Source organism: Triturus cristatus, chromosome 6 (assembly GCF_964204655.1).
Source record: "Triturus cristatus chromosome 6, aTriCri1.1, whole genome shotgun sequence".
Taxonomy (NCBI): Eukaryota; Metazoa; Chordata; class Amphibia; order Caudata; family Salamandridae; genus Triturus; species Triturus cristatus.
In genome coordinates, this window is record NC_140589.1 from 1,515,171,492 (window position 1) to 1,515,192,106 (window position 20,615).

Below are 20,615 nucleotides of genomic sequence, written 5' to 3' on the forward strand. Positions count from 1 at the left end.
AGTGCCCTTTCAAAGCAGATAGCTTTTTTTTAGCATTGTTTATGAAAATGCTTTAAAAAGCATTAATTGACCCCATTGTCAGTGCAAGTATTATGCTTCATCACTTTTACAGATTCCCAGCCCATAGCAAGAAAAGAAAGTAAACAATATCTTGATGAGCATTGTTTATTTTCTGCAGCTTCCACTGTGCTTCCTCTGTGACTGAGAAATTTTGCTTAGGCTTTGTAAAATAATTACATTCAGCAATGCAACACACAATTCATATCAAATAAAAACATTGAAATAAAAGCCAAATACATTTTAAACAAATTGTTGCTGTATTTGTGAAATAAGGAAAAATGATGTATGTGAATAAAAGCTTCACACAATTGATTGTGCCTCCAAATGGTCATAAATACAAATTCATTTTTTTAAGATCTCTATTGTTTCATCTCGCTATGATTTATCAACATATCAATATATTGTTGCAGTATGCACTAAGTAAACTATTCCTAATAATGGTCCCCGGTGTTGGTCTGTGTTTTGTAACACTATATCCTCTTCAGGAGAAATGAGTAATGTTTCAAAGGCATATCACTTTTATTAGGGTGCTGGCATAATATGTCAGCACCCTAATAAAAGTGCTATCTAAAATAGACATTTGTCTGTGTTGTGTTATATTAATTGTGCAGTTATTAAGGAATTTAAGCAATGTCTATTGTTGTGATTATGATTAAGATTAGAGTCATGTGGGAAGATTCAAAGTCAAAGGTCAGATGATGCCACTAAGAGTGTGCGATGTCACTTCCGCTATCCTTGGAATTCTGCTGAATTGTTTATAGACAATAAATAAATATATTTAAATGTGCCATGTTTATCTGACAATAAATGATTATGAAGTGCACGTTTATGAGGGTAGAAGCTACCACTGAAAGAGGAGGTAATAATATAATAGGTATAAGTAGTAAAAAGAAGCGTAAGCAAAATCAATGCGTTTCATCACTACAAGGCAAAACTCGGCTTTTCCGATGTTTTTTGTCAATGCCATGCAATCGCATCCATCAAGACTCAGGCAAACACATGGCTGCACATTAGCAATGGCTGTTAATGCACGCATGCAAAGTGAGCAATTTACAAAAAAAGGCCTCGACTCTAGGCACCGCACCTATCAAGCTGTAAGGCGTGATCCAAAGGAGTGGTGCTCAGATGAAGGGAAAACAGCCTCCTGGGTCCCCATAAGCGTATATGATCCACACACGTTCACACTAAAGAGATCAGCACTCACTATCAATTGTTTTTCCAAATATTGTCTATTCTGGTCAAAACAAAATTAATCAATTGCAATGCTGGATTTGAGCATTATTTTTTCAAAGTAGTTTACGTTCAGAGTTTGCAAGGTTATTCAAATTTGTTAACATGTGTCGTATGTTGAAAATTCTTTATTGACAACATCCAAAATATTCACACCAAGGTAGCCAACACGTTTCGTCCCTTTTTTCGAGACTTCTTCAGGGCTACAAAAACACAGATAACATATACACTTTTTAAAATTATATTTACACAACAGATTTAAAATACAGAGCCTATTGCTCTGACGCACTATTGCACCACAAACTGCACATATGTAAAGGTTTGCATGAATGTGCAGAACATAATCCAAAGAAATATTCACTGTATCAACTCAATTGTTTTTCCTGTAATAAATATGAGTGCCATGCTTCTAACATTCATTAAAATTAGAAAGTTAAAAAATAACCTGATGTGATTTTTAACTTTCTATGCTATATTTTGCATTATGTCAATATAGTATTTTTAACATACGATGCGACACGTCTGAACTAATTAGAATGAACTTTTGAACTCTGGACGTAAACTACTTTAATTAAAATAAAATACGAATCCTACAATAGATAGTGAGCGCTTATCTCTTTAGTGCACACATGCAAAGTGACATATAGCGGTTGTGGTGGAAATCCATGTTGGAAAAGTAAATTTAAATGTTTAAAAAGTGGGGGGCGGCCTGGTGGTCCAACATGGCTGATGCACCTTAGTGAGGCTCCCATAGCCCCATAGAAATCCATCAATAATCCTGCTGCATGGGCTTTCTAATTTTGCTTTTCTGACTCCACAAGCTCCTGGCATTGAGCTGCTGTTGTCTGGGATCCTCTTGTAGGCGACAGCGGGGTTTGTATGGTGGTCTGCTACTGAGGCAATGCCGTGGCCTGTAGAAGTGAACGCTGTTGAATTGGTGGTGCGCCACTGTTGGGAGGCGCGGTGCATCCCTATGTTGCTGGCGGAAAGGTGCGATCTGTGGATGTGTAGTGCAACTGACTGGACTGGGCCTGAGATGTCGACTGCTGCTGCTCTGCCCGGTACCTCGTGTCTGAGTCTCGGTGGCCATATGGGGCCATAGTGCGACTGCCCAGGGCCCATGCCACCTGGAGTGAGCGATGTGGTGCCACAAGTACACATCTTTGGGGCCTCTCAGAAGGGGCGTGGTGCTGTTGGGTGCTGCTGGTGGAGACAATAGGACCTGGGGTGTAGACAGCAGTTGACCTTTTTGGCACCCTTCATCTGGACCTCAGTGGCCATGTCGGGCCGCGGTGGGGAACGCCCCTCACCCGTGCCACTGGGAAAGGCCAGGGCAGTGCCCAGATTCGAGTCTCCGGCTGAAGACTTGTCTGCTGTGGGGTCCGACCGACAGCTTCTCTACTCGGCTGCCGTGTCAGCCCGTGGTGCGGCTGTCTTGGGCCCCAAGTCACTGTGGGTGGCCGCAGCTCTCCTGCCGTGGGTCGACTGGCAGCGTGGTCCTGGACGTGTGGGACCTCTGACCTGACGAGGGTTGGCTGGCTCCAGGGAAGGACGATACCGGAAGGTCTGGCTCAATTATTCAAAGCAGCGGAGGCAAAGCTGAGCTAGGCGCTGCACGGCCCTATGCAGCATTAATTATTGTGGTCTTTGTGGCATCCCACGGGCCTCCATTGATGGTACAGGGTGGCAGGCCAGTCTTGGACGGCGACAGAGACTGCTCACAACAGAGATCAGCTGGTCACATCTCTGCAAGGACGAGCCCAGTGCGCCCTGTCACACATTACTCAACCTATCGGGCCGACTGCTGGATGCCCCAGGATCAACAGTGCTGTCCTTTCCTGTGGCGGGACATGGTGGTGAGTGAACATACCTGCTAAGGAGGTGTGGGGATGTCAGCTTGAGGAGGCTGCTGAAATAGCTTCAGCTGGTTGGGGTAGATATTACCCGAATAGACTAGCAGCACGCAGGAAACACGGCATTTCGCCTGTTTTTGTACTTCACAATTCCAACCAGCTTTCACTGGCAGAATGTATAACATGATTAAAGTTTAAATGTGAACTCCGCCATGTGCTTTGTTCTTAGATTGAAGGACTGGTCTATTTCAGAATTGTTTTGGTTTTCTCATTCAAATGTGATTTTTTTTTAATTTTTAGTTATCTCTGTGAAGTGTATATATGTAAAAAAAGAGAACATTTGCCCTTCTAAGAAAGACATGCTATGAATGTTTATAATCATTTAAAAAGTAAAACGTGAGTGTGAAATAAATCACCAAGGCCACTATAATTGTAAATGTGGCTTTTAAAGCGAAATATTATAATTTGACTAGAGCACCCGGACACTGAAATTGTTGTTATTACTTTATAAGAGGCCCAGTCGGGGTGCTAGTAACAGACCCAACCCCCCACTTTTACATATTCCATTACTATACATGCAGTTTCCCATCAGACCATGCCACTCATACAGCATTCTGCATCCAGGTACCCCACCATCAAATACGCTATCCGTCATGACAGATGCTCCGGGAAGAGGTCTCCATGTTATTAGCTGGAATGTCTGTGGCCTCTTAGGTAAGATCAAAAGGGTGGGACATACTCCACGAGGCAAAACTATATAAAGTGGATGTCTTACTTTTACAAGAAATCCATTTGCTGGGTAATAAGACACCGTGCTTGGCGCGGTTTGGGTATGCCCAGACTTTCCATTCTGGATGCGCTAGAGGCTTCCATGGGGTAGCAATCCTTATCCACCGCAGGGTCCCCTTTATACAGGACAAGATGTGGTCAGACCCCCAGGGCAGGTACATTATAGTATCGGGCTCATTATATGAGGAACAAGTCATCCTGGGCAGTGTATATGCCCCCTGCCTTTAGCTTGGATCCTGGTTGAGTGCCGTACGACAATGTGGACGAAGATCCCCTATGGTTTGATGATCGTAGGGGGAGATTAGAACAATGTGATATGCCCTCATAGCAATAGATATATATTTTAAACAACAAGGGCACCCAAAGAAGGTCGGCCAGGGACCTTGGGAGATAATTATTTTAAACAACAGTGGTCCCTAGAACTAAAAAGGATACAGCGAGAAATAAATACAGGCTCAATCAGAGCTGTATTAACGGGACTTGTCCAGCCGGACAGTCAATTTTTACTTATATGTCAATCAGCAATTATGTACAATTTTTTTTTTAAAGTAGGACACAAGCCTGTATCCTTTATAAACAAAGGAAAGTGTGCAAGGTACAGGAAAAGCAAAAACAAAGGCTCAGGCAAGGGCCATGGTTTGTTATAAGGAGAAATGACAACATACAAGGACAAACAGATTCAAGTGAACAACTTTATACTTTTGTAATAAATCAATTTTTAGCATATAGGTTGTTTTTAAGGTGTCGACGGCGTTTCGATCCATTGGGGAAATACAAGGATCATCATCAGGACAAAAATGAGTTGCCTGTGAGGTGGAGCCTGAATAACCTAGGGCAACATGGAAAAGAGGGGGAAAAAACGTATAATAAGTACAGGAGAGCTAGCTGTGTGAAACACAACTTAACCATTGCTATAATTAGTGAGAAGGAGGGATGGATATTGCGGTGACAAGGAGGGTATAGAGTGCTCAAAGGGTTAAAACACATTGAATTGTACGTTGGGCACATGATGAAAAAGAGTAATTTAACAATTATGTGTTAACATTGAAATAGTTAGACACGCTGGTATTAAGGCATGAAACGGTTGGGAGCAAGAGTTGGTCGGCATATATGCGTGACGAAATTCATGCGGCATATTAATTGAAAACAATCGGAACATGCATGAGTCATGAGTATTGCGGTCTGGAATTATTGATGCCATAACGAAAACAACTCGAAGAAAATTGGAAGGAAGTTAAGGCGGTATAATGAAGGAAATATGGTAGATGAAAAAGCAATACAATTAATAGAATTTCGTCACGCATATATGCCGGCCAACTCTTGCTCCCAACCGTTTCATGCCTTAATACCAGCATGTCTAACTATTTCAATGTTAACACATAATTGTTAAATTACTTTCTTCTTATGACAAACCATGTCCCTTGCCTGAGCCTTTGTTTTTGCTTTTCCTGTACCTTGCACACTTTCCTTTGTTTATACAGGATAGAGGCTTGTGTCCTACTTAAAAAAAAAAATTGTACATAATTGCTGAATGACATATATGTAAAAATTGACCTCTGTCCGGCTGGACAAGTCCCGTTAATACAGCACTGATTGAGCCTCTATTAATTTCTCGCTGTATCCTTTTTACTCATAGCAATAGATGGCACAGTGCAGGACGGCTGATGGGAACATGGGGCAACAGTCACTGATTCAGGGGATGGGATGGGTAGACACTTGGAGGCGACTACACCCACTGGATCAAAAATTCACATACTTCTCCAGTGTTCATAAGTCATTCTCCTGCTTCGACTACATTTTCATATCCGCAACCCATCTCCTCAGACTTGAGACAGCAGATATTCTGCCTAGAGGCCTCTCCGATAACTCTGCCGTGTTGCTGCGCCTGCGATTAGACCCTAAACTCTCCCCTTTCCGATGACGGCTCTCGTCATGGCACCAGCAGGACAAGCAATATAGACTCCATATGCATACAGCCATCTCAGACTACTACTCCTTTAATACAGGGACGGTAGAGTACCCCAAAACCCTATGGGAAGCTATGAAGCCAACTCTCAGGGACGTAGACATTGCATACTGCACATCACAGCGTAGAGAGCGCCGCGAGAAGCTGATACAGGCAGGGGCCCAATTTATAGACCTTGAGCGCAGTAGTAGGGGGATGAGGGAGGTACGGCGCACCAACAATTGCTTAATGTGCAACAATTATATGCCAGTGACCTGTTGGACAAGGCCATGGTGGCGTGGCTATCTACTCGCAGTAGGTTATATCAGTGGGGAGACAAATCTAGTGCCCTGCTCCACCACCTTTGTCAACATTCACTGTGTCTGTAGCCACCCCACGTATTCTGGGCCCCTTTGGCAAGATACTCATGGACCCAGTACAAATTGCAGTGAGCTTCGCTGATTATTTCACAGACCTCTATGCTCCTAGTTAGGCTTTTCCGACGGCTACCATTCACCAGTTCTTGGATGATTTGCCTCCACTGGCCCTGACTGACTCGGTGCAAGAGGAACTAGATGCTCCACTGACGATTGAAGAGCTTCAGAGTGCCCTATCAGACATGCACTCGGGCAAAGCACCAGGCCCGAATGGTTTCCTGTGCGAATTCCACAAAAAGTACCAATCTCTACTGACAGCCCCCAATTTAGCTGCACTTAATGCTGCTGTGGATAAAGGGTGCTTCCCACAACATTGGCGACATATGGAAATAGTTGTGTTTTTAAAGCCGGGCTGACCCCCTGAACTCCATACCTCTAATCTACCCATATCTCTTCTTAATCTAGAGGCTAAACTCCTGGCCAAAGCTATCGGGAACCGTATCGCACCGCATATCATGGACCTGATTCACTGTAATCAAGCTGGCCTTATGCCAGGCTGAGCTACAAGACACAATATTCATCGGGCCTGTAATGCCATTGCTATGGTAGACCCTCTGTACAGACCAGCTGCACTCCTTCTTGCAGACATAGACAGGGCCTTCGACTCTTATGTCATTTAAACATTGGCCCCTGCCTCCTCACAGATATCCACCTTCTTTACACTGAAATTACTGCATCCGTCCATATAGCAGATTCAACCTCGAAGGCCTTCTCTATTGGGTGTGGTACTCGTCAGGGATGTCGCCTTTCTCCCTACCTTTACGCTCTGGCCATGGAGCCACTTGCTGCCGGGGTGACGATAGATGCACAGGTATGTGGCTTTGAGTAGTCATGTGAGGTCTTGGACCGCATAGCGCTATATGCCGATGATGTCCTGTTCTTTCTTACACACGCTAACAGAACAGGTCCGAGACTACTTAGGATCATGCAGGTCTTTGGCGAGACTTCTGGTCTCTATATGAATGCTCGCAAGTCCTATTTATGGCCACTGCTGGGTGGATGCCAATTCGGCGAGTGGACGCGCAAAGTGACAATGGCCTGGGACGGGTTTAAATATCTTGGGGTGTTTGACGGCCTCCCAACCCACTTCATGGGACAAATACTTGGCCCCACCCTGGGTGCAGATCATGCAACAGGTGCATTCCTGGTCACACTTGCCACTCTCCCTGTAAGGCAGATTGGCCATATTCAAGATGGTCTCCTTTCCTTGCCTTCTATATCAACTTCAAGATCACCCATATCCAATTCCGCCCACCTGGTTTCGACCAATGAACGAAATTCTTGGCCAATTCCTCTCGGTTGGGAGCTCAGCTCGGGTGGCTTTGAGAACCTGCTTTTAGTCAACATATTGGGGAGGTATAGTAACTCCTGACGTCCAGGCATACCATGCTGCTTCACACATTCTTATCCTCAACGGTTGGTGGTACAGGGATAGACGGGATCCCGCATATGCGGTTGAACGCTGGTTGATGGAAACTATTCCACCTCACATGGCCCTATATTCAGGTCAGACGCTTAAAATGCTGCCACCAGTGACTGGGATGGTGTTTGTGACTTGGAGACAGTCACTACGTTGCATTGGGTGGTAAGGCAGACTGACCAAGGAGACTCCCCTCTGGCACAACGGGCTCCTGCCTCAGCAATCAATGTTGTCCTGGATTTAGGGGTTTGGTGGCCATTGGCATAGACACGGTTGGAGATGTTCTTCATGCTCAACCTTTAAACTCCTTCCAGGTGCTTTAAAAAGAACATAACATGCCTCACTCGCAGTTTCATAAATACCTCCAATTTCGCCATGACTTCTCCCCATACATCACACACCTAGAAGACATAACACTATTCCAATCCCATTGAGGTGAAAGTTTTCATGGGAGAACTGGGTTACCACAAGATCACCAAGATTTACCTCACACTCATAAGTAATAGCCCCACCACACTTGCCACAATACGCAAAGCCTGGCAGAAAGATCTAGGCCCCCTAGACGCTGATGGCTGGGCCGAGGCCCTGGAGTCCCCGTGTGCTGAGGCTATAATGGCACGCTTACAACTCCTACAATTCAAATACCTTCAAAGGGTTTATCTCGCTAGACACAGTCCCTGGCGAGCTTGACTGGTTGATTCTCCTCATTGCTTGCTCTGCAAAATTGAGGAGGGCACTCATACATACAGTGTGGCAATGTACAGCTCTCTCAAAGTTCTGGCGGGGGGATGTCACATGCCTTTTGGAGGTGTTAGGATGGGATATTCCATACTCCCCATGACTGGTCATGCTACATATCACCAACGCTATCGGGGGCAACATTTACAAACACCATCTATTGTTCCTTGGCCTTAGATTGGTGAAATGTGACATTGCCAGGGCATGGAAAGACACATCCCGCCACTAGTGGGGGTGTGGAAGAAGGGACTCTATTTCTGTATGGGTTTGGAAATACCAATATTCAGGGTGAAGGCGTGCCCTTAGAAACACCCTAAGATTTGGAGGAGGTGGGCGGAATATCGGGGACTATATTAAGAACCTGTTCCGGCTGTAGCAACGAGTACGGAATTGGTGGGATGATGGGATGATGAGAGACAATTTGGGATGTAATTACATAGTCATTAGATTTGGGTTGCTGAGAACTGCATGTTTTAGACTTTATATCAGATACATGCACTGCTGTTTATTGTTGGAATCAAAGTTTTGGCATTTCTAGATTCTAAACCATTGTGTTCAGTTATTGCAAATGTTGACATCTATTTTGCTAACATGTATATTTCATCACTGAAAATCCTGGCTATACCAGGGCTGCTACAACTGTTGACAATAAAATCTGGTTGTGAAAAAATAAATGTTTATAAAATTGAAAAAGAAGCACATGAAGGAGTGCTCAGTAACAAATAAACAAGCATACATAAAGTCATCAGGTGTTTTATTGGGATGTTGTAGAGAAGCCAGTAAAGCACAAAATAATTTTCTGCACAATGCTTTGCCAATGCTTATTTTATAGAGATCATACTGCCCTATTCATTAACACGAGTGACATATAGTATTTCCAGGAAAGATAAGTTGATATAATTAAATGAGATATCTTTGTGTTACATCAAGAAAATTCCAGTCTTTTTTCAAAGACAATAGAAAGAAACACGCACAAAATAGGCATCCATGCTTCTATCATAGAGAACCTCACATACCTATGAGTGCACAAGTCATGTGACTGCATTAAAAAATATAAACACATATTTAGTACAAATGAGTGCATTTAAAATGTTCTATTTTAGAGATATAGTAATACAATTTTAATGTTATACTGAGAGTAGGAGGTCTTTTACTTAGGTTTACAATACTACTACACAAAACCCACAAGCATACACTACATACACCCAGGGAAAACATATATGTTATTTAACTAAAAGATAGTTAAAATTTGTCCCACACTAGTGCTCCTGGAAGCTTCAGAGTACCTGAATGGATATTCACTAAGGAGTTTCATGTCTTTGATAATGTTCAGTGAATGAGTGCTTCAACTTATATTCTCTCGAGGGAGGAGCGAGCATAGCCAAATGGGTGGACACATAACGGTAAGATGGAGGATGGCAGAGAGCAACAAATACATGGCATACAAGGGAAAGAGGAAGACTTGGAAGAGAGGAACGAGGTGAGTAAACACAAATAAGTTGACTTGTAGAAACATTGCAAGATGAAATAAAGAATTAAATGAGTCGCTGAATAGTGTACATTTTAAATGTTAAAATGTCCCTCATGCTTGCCAGTAGAGGCAGAAGGATACACCCAAACTGCCTATATAAAAGAATGTAAGACTGATAAGTGCCTGTGAGTTAGAGCAAGAAAGCACATGCACTCCAATATAGTACATAATAAGAAAAGCGTCCCCTCACATGTGCAGTGAAAGGATATAGCTCATCTGATCTGAATCTAAAAGGCCAAAATTCTCCTGGGAGAATCATATTTACGAACAAAGATGAAAGCCATTGATTCAGGAGCATGGAAGTGAGACAGACAACAAAGACATCCAATCATGAGCAGAGGGAAAATAATAAGGAGATGTAAACATATAGCTTATGACGCTGCAATCGTTTTGAAATCCAAAGAGGCATAATCAAACAAAGGGACCTTCCTGAATCCCTAATATTGGTGACTGTTGATGATGTAAGTTTGGGTAGGCCTTTATCATTTCACTGGCTGGCCACATTTTTCTGTTTCTCCCTCTTTCATTTAGAAAAAGCAACCCTTAATGATAGCATAATTCATATGTACTGCAGCTAATCTTCCCCGGGCTAATCCAAACATTAAATACTTAATCTCAAATTAAAGACATTCACATCTGGCTATGTTTTTGTAGCTCAAAGGATCTTAAGTTAACAGCAGGAATAGCCATTGTCAGTGGGTGATAGTGCATGGCAAACAGTGATAGAACAGCATCCAGAAGGTAATACATGTACACTGATATTTATAAATGATAGGTATACCAAGATGTGGTTCCTGTACCTCAATGATAAATGCCTAAATATCTCCAAACTAGTATCAGGTTGCTTGCGTTCCCGCCTGGAGGGGCCCTGGCCTGGCAGTTTCAGCTGGACTGCTAGCATTGAAGAATGAGCGAGGCTGATTTGCATATGGCTGTCCCTGTCTTGAGTGTCCCAGGAAATACAAAACCAATTGATTGGAATCTGGCCCCAGTCAATTACCAGAGGCCGAGCATAACTAAAGTGTTGGACTTGGCCCTCTCTGAAGGGTCACCCCCATACATTTTGCCTTCACCCCTTCTTTTTTGCTGAATTTGTTTTTGTTGGCTTTAAGACTCTGCACTTTACCACTGCTAACCAGTGCTAAAGTGCCCGTGCTGTCTCCTTTAAACATAGTAAAATTGGCCTATCCCCAATTGGCACATTTAATTTACTTGTAAGTCCCTAGGAAAGTGGTACCACAGGTACCCAGGTCCTGAAAATAAAATGCGACTAGTGGGCCTGCAGCACTTATAGTGCCACCTATGTATCTAGCCATTTTAATCATGTCTCAAGTCTGTCATTGCAGCCTGTTTGTGCAGTTTTAAACTGCAATTCTGACCTAGCAAAACAAAAACAATTTCAGGCATAAATCTTCCTTTCTAATGCATAAAAGTCACCACTAGATTTGGCCCTAAGCACCCCCATTAGGCAGGGTGCAATGTATCTAAAAAGTTGGCCATGTACTTTTACGTTTTACATGTTCTGGTAGTGAAAAACTCACAAATGTGTTTTTCACTATTATGAGGCCTGCCTTTTCCATAGGATAACATTGGGTTACCTTAAGACATTTATTCAGTGCTAACATTTGTTTGGGGGGCAGATAGAAATGTCCCAACTCTGAAAATGCCACTTTTAGTTAGCATTTTCTTGTACTAACCATTTTGTGCCAGCAGCCTGTTCCTTAGTCACAACACTAGGTGAAGTATGCAGTTGGCCTTTGTGTATTCCTCCCAGACAGCGACATAATAGAGGGGCTGGGTGTAGGAAGGATGGGCCATCCAAGTGATGATGGGGCGGAGCTGTGCACAGCCCCACATACACTTCAAGGACACTGCCTCAGCACTCACACAAAAAACTTCACACTATTCCTTTTGTGATTCGAGACATCTTGGGGCCATGGCAGGAAACTCCAGAGTCTTCTGTGGGGGAAGCCTCCAGAAGTTTCTCTCACTTCAAAGTTGGCACTGACTATAAATATTGGACCACCTGACACACTCTTCAAATCACTTCTAGATATGTGGGAGACTCAGAAAAAGGACTGCTCTGCTGCAAGAAGGACTGCCCTGCTGCATAAGGAAGGAAGGCTAATCCTGCTCCTTAAACCCAGAACCACCAGAGCAACTCCAAGGGCAATCGGCTAGCCTCCTGTTCTGAGCTACAGGGACATTATAAGCTCCAGAGACCAGCCTTGTATCTGCCCAGCTGCCTAGACTCAATTGGACCTGCCTGTGCCCTGCTTATGGCCTCTGCTAGTGGAAGTCGTGATCTCTACGAGGTGCCCCCTCCCCCCGGGTTCTGAACCCTTGGGTAGTCTCAGCGTGTCCTCCTCCTGGCCCAACTGTGGGTTTAAACTGGAACCTACGCAGCACAATTCAACTCACCACAGCTGGACACAGGGCCTTACATAACATTACCTTGCAGCTCATCAAAACCGACACAGCATGACGTACCTCAGTGCAGGACTGCACATCGCAGCCCTTTCAGCTTCTTATCAGAACTGACGCAGCACTAATGAACTCTAAGCGGGACCTATCATCGCAGCCCTCGTAGCTCTTCATCGGAACCGATGCAGCATATGCAACACTCTGCATCAAGGACAAAATGTCCAATTCTTAGTAGGACTAACCTAGCCCCTTTATCCGACAGCACACCATCACAGTCAGTCTGAACCACTGACTTTGTCCCAGTCCGCCGCAACCAGATAACCTCAACTAGTACTTTGCACTTCTTGGTGCTTCTTTTATGTGATACTTTGAAATTGCTTAGCTCTATTCTACTGATTAGATTTTTGTTATTTTGGTGTCATAAAATGTATTAGATTTTACTCTATTTTTTCAAATTGGTGTCAACTTTTTCTTGTGTCATGTTTTGACTTTATTAATGTTTGTGTGCTGCATAAATATGTTACACATTGTCTCTAAGTAAGCCTGACTGCTTTTATGCCAAGCTACCAGAGGGTTAAGCACAGGTTAATTTAGTGACTTTTGTATTTCATCCTGACAGGGATTGTGGCTGCTGCTTGAGAAAGTCTCACACCCCATCAACTAGCATCCCAATTGTTCACAATAAGCATTTTACACATTATCCTTTTTTTTCTGTGGTGTGATATCGTAAGTGCTATGGCTGTGCACAGGTGTGGGCCAAAGGCCCACTATGCCATAGAATTCAGGCTACACCTTACTAATAGGGCTAAATAGGCTACAACCAGTCTTGGGCTGCTTGTGTTTCCGGATGGTACTTGGTGTGACAATTCAGGCTGCTCTGACAGGCATCCTGAATAATTACCAGTGACTGACATTAATTGAAGCATTTCGACCATCATTTTTCATTTCCCTCAGTATTATTCATAGAGAAGATTTTATCATTCAACAAATGTAAGTGACTGCTTTGAGGATTGGAAAGCATGAGGCTGTTGCCAAAATAAGTGGGTGCCCTGTCTTCCAATCCTGTGGATCCCCCACCTCATTTAGAGATGGGGAACGACTTGATTTCTGATGGCAAAGTCTCCTCTGGCTCTATTGTTGGGAACATTTAGCCAGTGGCCCATTCGTCAGAAGACTTATGCACTTCAGCATAGGTAGACCCATTCTGCGCAGCGTGGGACATCCAATATGCACCTTACGTGTCCCTGGCACGCAGTGAGAAAAGTCTCTGTGCACCAAGGACAATCTTTTTAAAAAATGTAAGAAGCAAGCAATCTCCAATATTGTTTTTTTTAATGGAAAAAACACCCAGGGTGTGGGGACATTGTTTGTTCCAAAAACAAACTCCTTTGGGAATTTATTTCTGAATAACAAAACTTTTGGAAACGTTTGGTGAGTGGCCATCAAAACCGACTGTGGCTGGCAGCCAAACTCTTGGCACATTCAAAGAAATTGCAGCCCCTTTCAATGTACAGATATGACCACGGGGCTGGAAGTGATGTCTAAATTGATGGACAGTAGCTCCAGGGTGGCAGAGGTAATTTCCTCTGTGATCCTGATGGGTGGAATATCATCCACTAAACCTTAAATCATGCCTTCAGTCTGAATCTGGAACTTGAAGCCAGGATGAGGCTTCACAATTATACAAATGGTAAAGCAACCGTTGGCATCTGCAGTTTTCAAGTTTGTTTTTGTACCAAATGTCAGGGTTTCAGCAGGACCGAAAAAAACTCGTGTCTAATTTTGAGGCACCATAGCTGTCATCACAATCCTGCCTTGCCCCACCTGGAGGATTTGAGAGTCAATAAAGCAAAAAAACGTCCTAACATGACATTCTTGACAACTTTGACCACTAGTCTTTCCTGCCACCCTCTCCATCAAATCATCCAGCTGGTGAAAAAGATGTGAATGCAAGCAAAGGCAGAACACATTTTATTAATCCCACAATCTTTCACAACTACTGCATTTTCTAGGTTTGTAGTTTTAAGTTACACACAAACAGCTGTCCCGCTGGCATTGCATTTCCCTCAAAATAGAGTCTACCTTAAAAAAGGCTTCAGTAGTGGAGGACATTGGGTTTGAATATTTTTTCAAGATTAATGCTTCCATTTGTCACAAATTGATTCCATCCTTAACAAAAAGGGAGGCATTTGGTTAAAAGAAATGTTATTATTACTCAGATGTGTACTGCAATTGTGCAAATGTATTTTGTGTTAAAAGATGTGTACCTCTTACAGTAGCTGTTTCTCCGTCAGGATGAGCCATCCTCTGCATTGCAGTAGCCCCAGCACATATTGGCATGCTTATATTATGTCCCAATACAGAAGTTGATAGGTCTAATGAAGACACGTCCCGCAACCTCCGAGGGCGCAACCTCCATCTGCCAAAAAATAGATCATTCACAAAACATACATCAGGAAATGAAGATGTAAAAAAAGAAATCTAACATGTATAACTGTGCATGAAGTAAAAAGTTCCAGAGAAAACACACGTTTTTAATGTGAGGAAGGGCATGCAGAACTAGAAATCAGTTTGTAAAGGGAGGCAATTAACAAAAAAGTAATTACTGATTTAAGGTGGAGTAAAACACCACATACCAAATCATAACTAATTAAAAAATGATAGGGCCTTATTTAGTGTTTGGTTGGGTGTGGAACATCGGTCATTCTCTGATGTCCTGTCAGCCCTCTTAGAGGGTTTAGGACCTTTAAATAGGCTAACATCCATCACTTATTGGTGGAAGTCACCTATGATCCAAACTTTAAATAAGGCCCTTAGTTTCAGCTTTATTCAGGTTCTAGGGACTGGAAAAACTGTTTTTCTTGAATTGCTGTTTAAAGTGGTGCATAGAAACAAACTGTCACAGTGTATCAGTGAGCTGTTAAATGCCTTTGAAACAAAGGGCTGAATGACAAAAGAGAAAGCAATTTCAATACAAATATATGAAATGCAGTATGTAAGTCATAATTAGTGGAAAGTCCCGGAGACATAATTAAGATGTTTCATTATGATGAAAACGGAATTGGCTGTCAAGAGAGCCAATGCAAAGCACGGTGAAATTGATATTTGATCAAGAAACTGATCAGAAAGTGGCGTCAGTATCAGGGAACATAACCTTCTGCAACAATAACATGGCATGCAATGAAGTTCAACATTTCAAGAGCTATATGAACGGACTTCGGGATAGGCAGTTTATGTTCAAAGAACATTGACAAGAAAATGCTAGTGCCATCTAATCCTACTGAAATGTTTACAATTAACATCTAATCTCCTTATATGAACAATTTGAAAGTTAGTATGCTACTTGTCATAATATGCGTTGATTACTTTAAATTTAGTATGGAACTTTCAAAGAAAAAATTGATTCACAATCAAGATATATTAAAATGGTCCCTAATTTCATCACCAATTTTCACCAGCAAATCTACAGAACACCATGTGGCCACAGAATGTAGAACAGCACAGATCCAGATTTACAACCTTTTTAGCAAACATAAGTCCATACCCTGTGGAGAATCCACAGGCCAAAGAATAATGAATGAACTCTAAAAAGTGCATAGTCCATGATGACTAATTTCCAACATTGTACATACAATGGGTACATTGGCCCCTTAGTCATGTCCCTTCCTACCCTCCTCAAAAAAGGGTTTGATCCTCATCAACTTCATACAGCACCAATCCACTATTTACTGTCTGCCTCAAATGTAGCTTCTTTAAGCTTGGAATGAAAACGTAATCGGGCAGAAAAGAGGAACTATGATGTAGTAATATCCATGTGTAATGCAGATACATTTTAGCAATATGAGTGCACTGGCAAATATTTTCACTGACATCCTTGTGCAATAGCCCTCCACTCACTCATCTGGGAAGTCAGAAAAAATACGATGATTTTCTCTGGATGCAATCAATTTTATGAAAAAGTGTTGAATATCGGCCTTCAGTGATACTATCTGAACCCTTACGTTGGTGGATATCCTTAAGTACCAGATAAATGTCAAAGGGCCATATGTAGGCAATTTCTATTTACCGATTCCTAAATACCGAATTTTACCGATTCGGTATTTAAGAATCGGTAAATAGAATGTAGGTAAAAAATCGGTAAATTTTACCGATTCGGTAATATTCGTTATTACCGATTCGGTATTTACCGAATCGGTAATAAGGCATACCTTCCCATTCATTCCTATGGGCCTGGAGGCCCATAGGAATGAATGGGAAGCCATTCACTATTACCGATTCGGTAAATACCGAATCGGTAATAGGGGGAGCATATTCAAGGGTGACAGGGTGTCACATTGACACCCTGTTGCACCCCTGAATCGTGCATGTGTGCACATGTGGCGCACATACATGCCCTAAGGGCATGTATGTCTGCCACATGGCACTTTTAAAAAAGCACAAAATTGCTTTTGAAAAGGTATTCGGTATTTACCATCAACTTGTAGTTGGTGGTAAATAACGAATCCTTAAACCAAAAATGCACTAACTTGAGTGCTCCCTACATAGGATTTAAGGATTCGGTAATTTACCGATTCGGTATTTTACCGATTTCTTAAAATACCGATTCGGTAAATTACCGAATCCTTAAAACCTGCCTCCTACATTAGAAAGGGCTAAATACCGGTCGGTAACGGGAAAATTACCGATTTTCGGCCGTTACCGACCGGTATTTAGCTATCTACATATGGCCTAAAGTTATCAGCGTTCCAATGGCCAGCAATATCCATATAATTCACTTAATATGTTGATTGGTGAAGTAACTCCCCAGTATCAAGCCTTTTGATGCTTATAAAAACATTCATTCAAATCTCTGCAGGACAAAACAATCATTATGACTATCAGTCCAAATTCTATTCAAAGGGTTATACATGTTCACTTACAGTAATCATCCCAACCGAATGCGTTCACCGCAACAAATATCAGTATTTACTTCTCAGACAGTTACAATGCAAAAGATTATGAGCCTGATTACGATGAGGTCAGAAACGGCTCCGACCGTCGGTAATATGCCGGTCGCATTCCTTTCCGACTGTCTTATTACGATGGAGGAGGTCGGAAAGGAATCCAAACAGTCATTCCGACTGGCTTCTGACAGGCTTAAATCCCAACGGTGGCTCTTTCCACCCCTTGGATTACGATGTCAGGTTTCAGCAGCCTTTTTGACACAGAAAGGCTGTCAAACTCGACTTTGGGGGCCCCCAGCAGGGCATCCTTGTGTGCACGGCCTCTGCTGGAGGCCGAGGGAGCACCTATGGGGCACATATGGTGCCCCCCTATTGATCAAGACCAGTGTGGTCAAAATGCGTAGGTGGGAGAGTTGGGCAAAGTTCCTCTATGACTCAATAAAGTATCTGGCTATATCGTATGGCGAGTGCAGAGTTATTCTTTGGTGACAGACTAATTAGCGAGGGTAGTCCACCCCCAACGAGTGCACTGACAGTTAAATACGCGCCATTTGGTTACAAAGGTTACAAGGACATTATTGTTAGGCTCAGGTTTCACTCGTATGAAACCTTTGAAAATTCAGACGTTATAGTTAGCTGAGCTAACTATAACTTTCACCCCCACAGTGGGACATAGTTGGGTTGTTAAAGTTAATAAAGTGGGGGGAAGAGATTAGATTATTATATTTTTTCAGTTATACTGTATAGGCTACGACAATGGCAATTTCACAAACAATGTACAAAAAGATGAGAATGAAAGACCACATAAATCACTGAACATTATCACTGCTGAATCGTACTGCTCATATATATGTATCTATGATTATGTAATTGAACCTCAATCTTGAACGGATATAATATATGCTGTAAAATGTTGAAACAGCTAATTATAAGAAAATCAATAAAATATGGTATTAAAAAAAATGTTTTATAAACAACTTGCACCCCCACAATGCACTGCTTATGACCTCACAGATTACATCACTCATGACATGGTCAGTGACATCACTGATGACATCACTGATGGTTGGAAATAAACAGCGAGTAAAAAACAGTAAGTGTCACAAAACCGCAGAGATAACTTGAAAATATTAAATTAATTCAAAATAAGTTTAATCAAATAATGCAGTAAATACTATAGTAAATGAGTCAACGTTTCAGCTCTTAGGATGACATTGACCAGGGCCTTCATCAGGACAGATTGTCAAAAAGTATTTTAAGAAAACAATCTAAAAAAATGAAAGGAGGAAAATCACCAAAGGTGTCCAGGCACATGAAAAAAAATGTGAGAAAATTGAAAACCCATAAACCAACCAAAACAATGGCTTACCTAGAGAGTTAAACTAGAAATTGTATTGAAAACGTCCCCACCATTTATTCTGTGTATCTCTCTGTGACAAAGTGAGCACGAGTGATTGAGAGAAAAGTACTGTACTGTGTCCAAGATCCCTGATAAGAAAGGGTTGCCATGTTCGATAGTTGCCAGAAACTATTATCTCCTTGGTAAGATTAGTTTACAGTGGCACTGTGACCTAGCTAGGTATACAGGCGAACATATCCTGCGGGGTGTCTGGAATCAGTCTGGACACCAATCCCACAGTTTATGTTGTCTAAACACGCAGATCCTATATAGATTTATAGGAACTACACAACATCGTGCCGCCACGTTGGTTTGGATCTTATTTAACGGTCAAATCTGAGTAGTTCAGTTGTGCTATCTCAGACACCCATAGTCACATTTACCCAGAGACTTCTGAAGTGGGAAGGGAAAGATCCGCCGCAACTGAGTACGCATATCCTATGTACTGGCTGAAGGTTTAATCAAGCTTGAAGGATAATAGTTCCCTATTGTGCATAAAACCTTATCTCAGTTTCCTTGAAACTCTTTCAACAATGTCTGCTGAAGAGGACGCTAGAGCAGTATTACGTGCGAATGCAGCTGGGGAAGGTGAACAGGAAGGTGTTATAAACATTTCAGAAAATGTGAGAACTGCCCTTACTTTAAAATTAGCAGAATTTGGAGTCACAACAAGAGGTGGGACTGGAACCTTCATGATTGAGGCATACAAGTCATACAGGGCAGATGTATTCTAATCATGTGTCAAATTCCTACCAGCAGATGCAATACCAGAAGAATATTGTCTATACAAGGACACTGAAGTTCCACTCACCTACCAGGAGCACAAAAACTGGGTTAAAGGCACCCACTCACCCACAACAGATAAAGTAAGACTCTGTCCGCTCAGCAGAGATGGAGCGACTTGGCCAGTCCTAGTGGCTTACACACCGCATCCAGATATTGACACAATACCAATAGCAGACTTACGTCCACTTCACAAAGAAATAAAACCCTAAAGAAATCTGACACAGTTCGTTATGAGAACACTCACAATTCAACACCAGCAGATCAAATACAAGGAACTGCAACTAAAATAACTCCAGAAACACTGAACACAGTTATGGGTAGAATGCCCACTAAACATGAGCAAATGCCATTCAGGATAGCTCAGAAAATTACACAGTTAGAGGCAGTGTTCCTACACACAGGCACTCAAGAAAAACAGAATGCTAACAATCTGCTTGCCAATGGGGGTAGCTCCCTCGATAGAGGATTGTAAATCTTGAGGTACAGTTTTTGCTGCCATCTATATCAGAACTCATGGTATCCCTTCAATAGCAGTGATACCAGATGAATTGAGACAGATACAGCATGAGTATGGAGCATAACCTGCTCTGAGCGGGGGGATGAAATTGTTTGGTAATTTTGCCCAGGTATCCACGAATATGTTGGCAAACATAAAAGAGGAGGCAGCAGCGGTGGCAATGCGCCAATGCTTGAGGGATTTTACTCCTGTACAACTCATGGGTGGAACTGAAAAGGATAACACAAAGTAAGCATCTGATTCTTCCAAGAAGAAATGGTATACTAAACAACAAAATAATAGAGAGAATAAATCACAATCAAGAGGTGGGTCTCCTCAGCTGGAGCCCTCCGAAAGGAGGTCCAACCTTAGAAATCGTGATAACAATAAAAAACCTCACAGGTATCAGGATACTGATACACGTTCCTCTAGTTCCTTTCAGGGTTCATCAAAAAACTCAGAGAGGGACGGAGAGTCAGAACACAGATAAGAAGAATGAACAATATCCAGAGATACACATCGTACTTTGGACTATAATTTCAAACAAGCATTTGCAATGCAATC

The 20,615-nt window shown here is 42.3% G+C and overlaps 1 protein-coding gene across 1 annotated transcript in view; it reads right to left on the reverse strand.

Annotated features, from left to right (window-relative positions):
• The window catches only part of HAO1 (hydroxyacid oxidase 1), a 197,053-nt gene that overhangs the window by 159,066 nt on the left and 17,372 nt on the right, over positions 1-20,615 (reverse strand). The window contains exon 2 of the mRNA XM_085612643.1: positions 14,695-14,846. Within this exon, the coding sequence (XP_085468769.1) occupies positions 14,695-14,846 (152 nt within the window). The remainder of the gene's footprint in view (positions 1-14,694; positions 14,847-20,615) is intronic.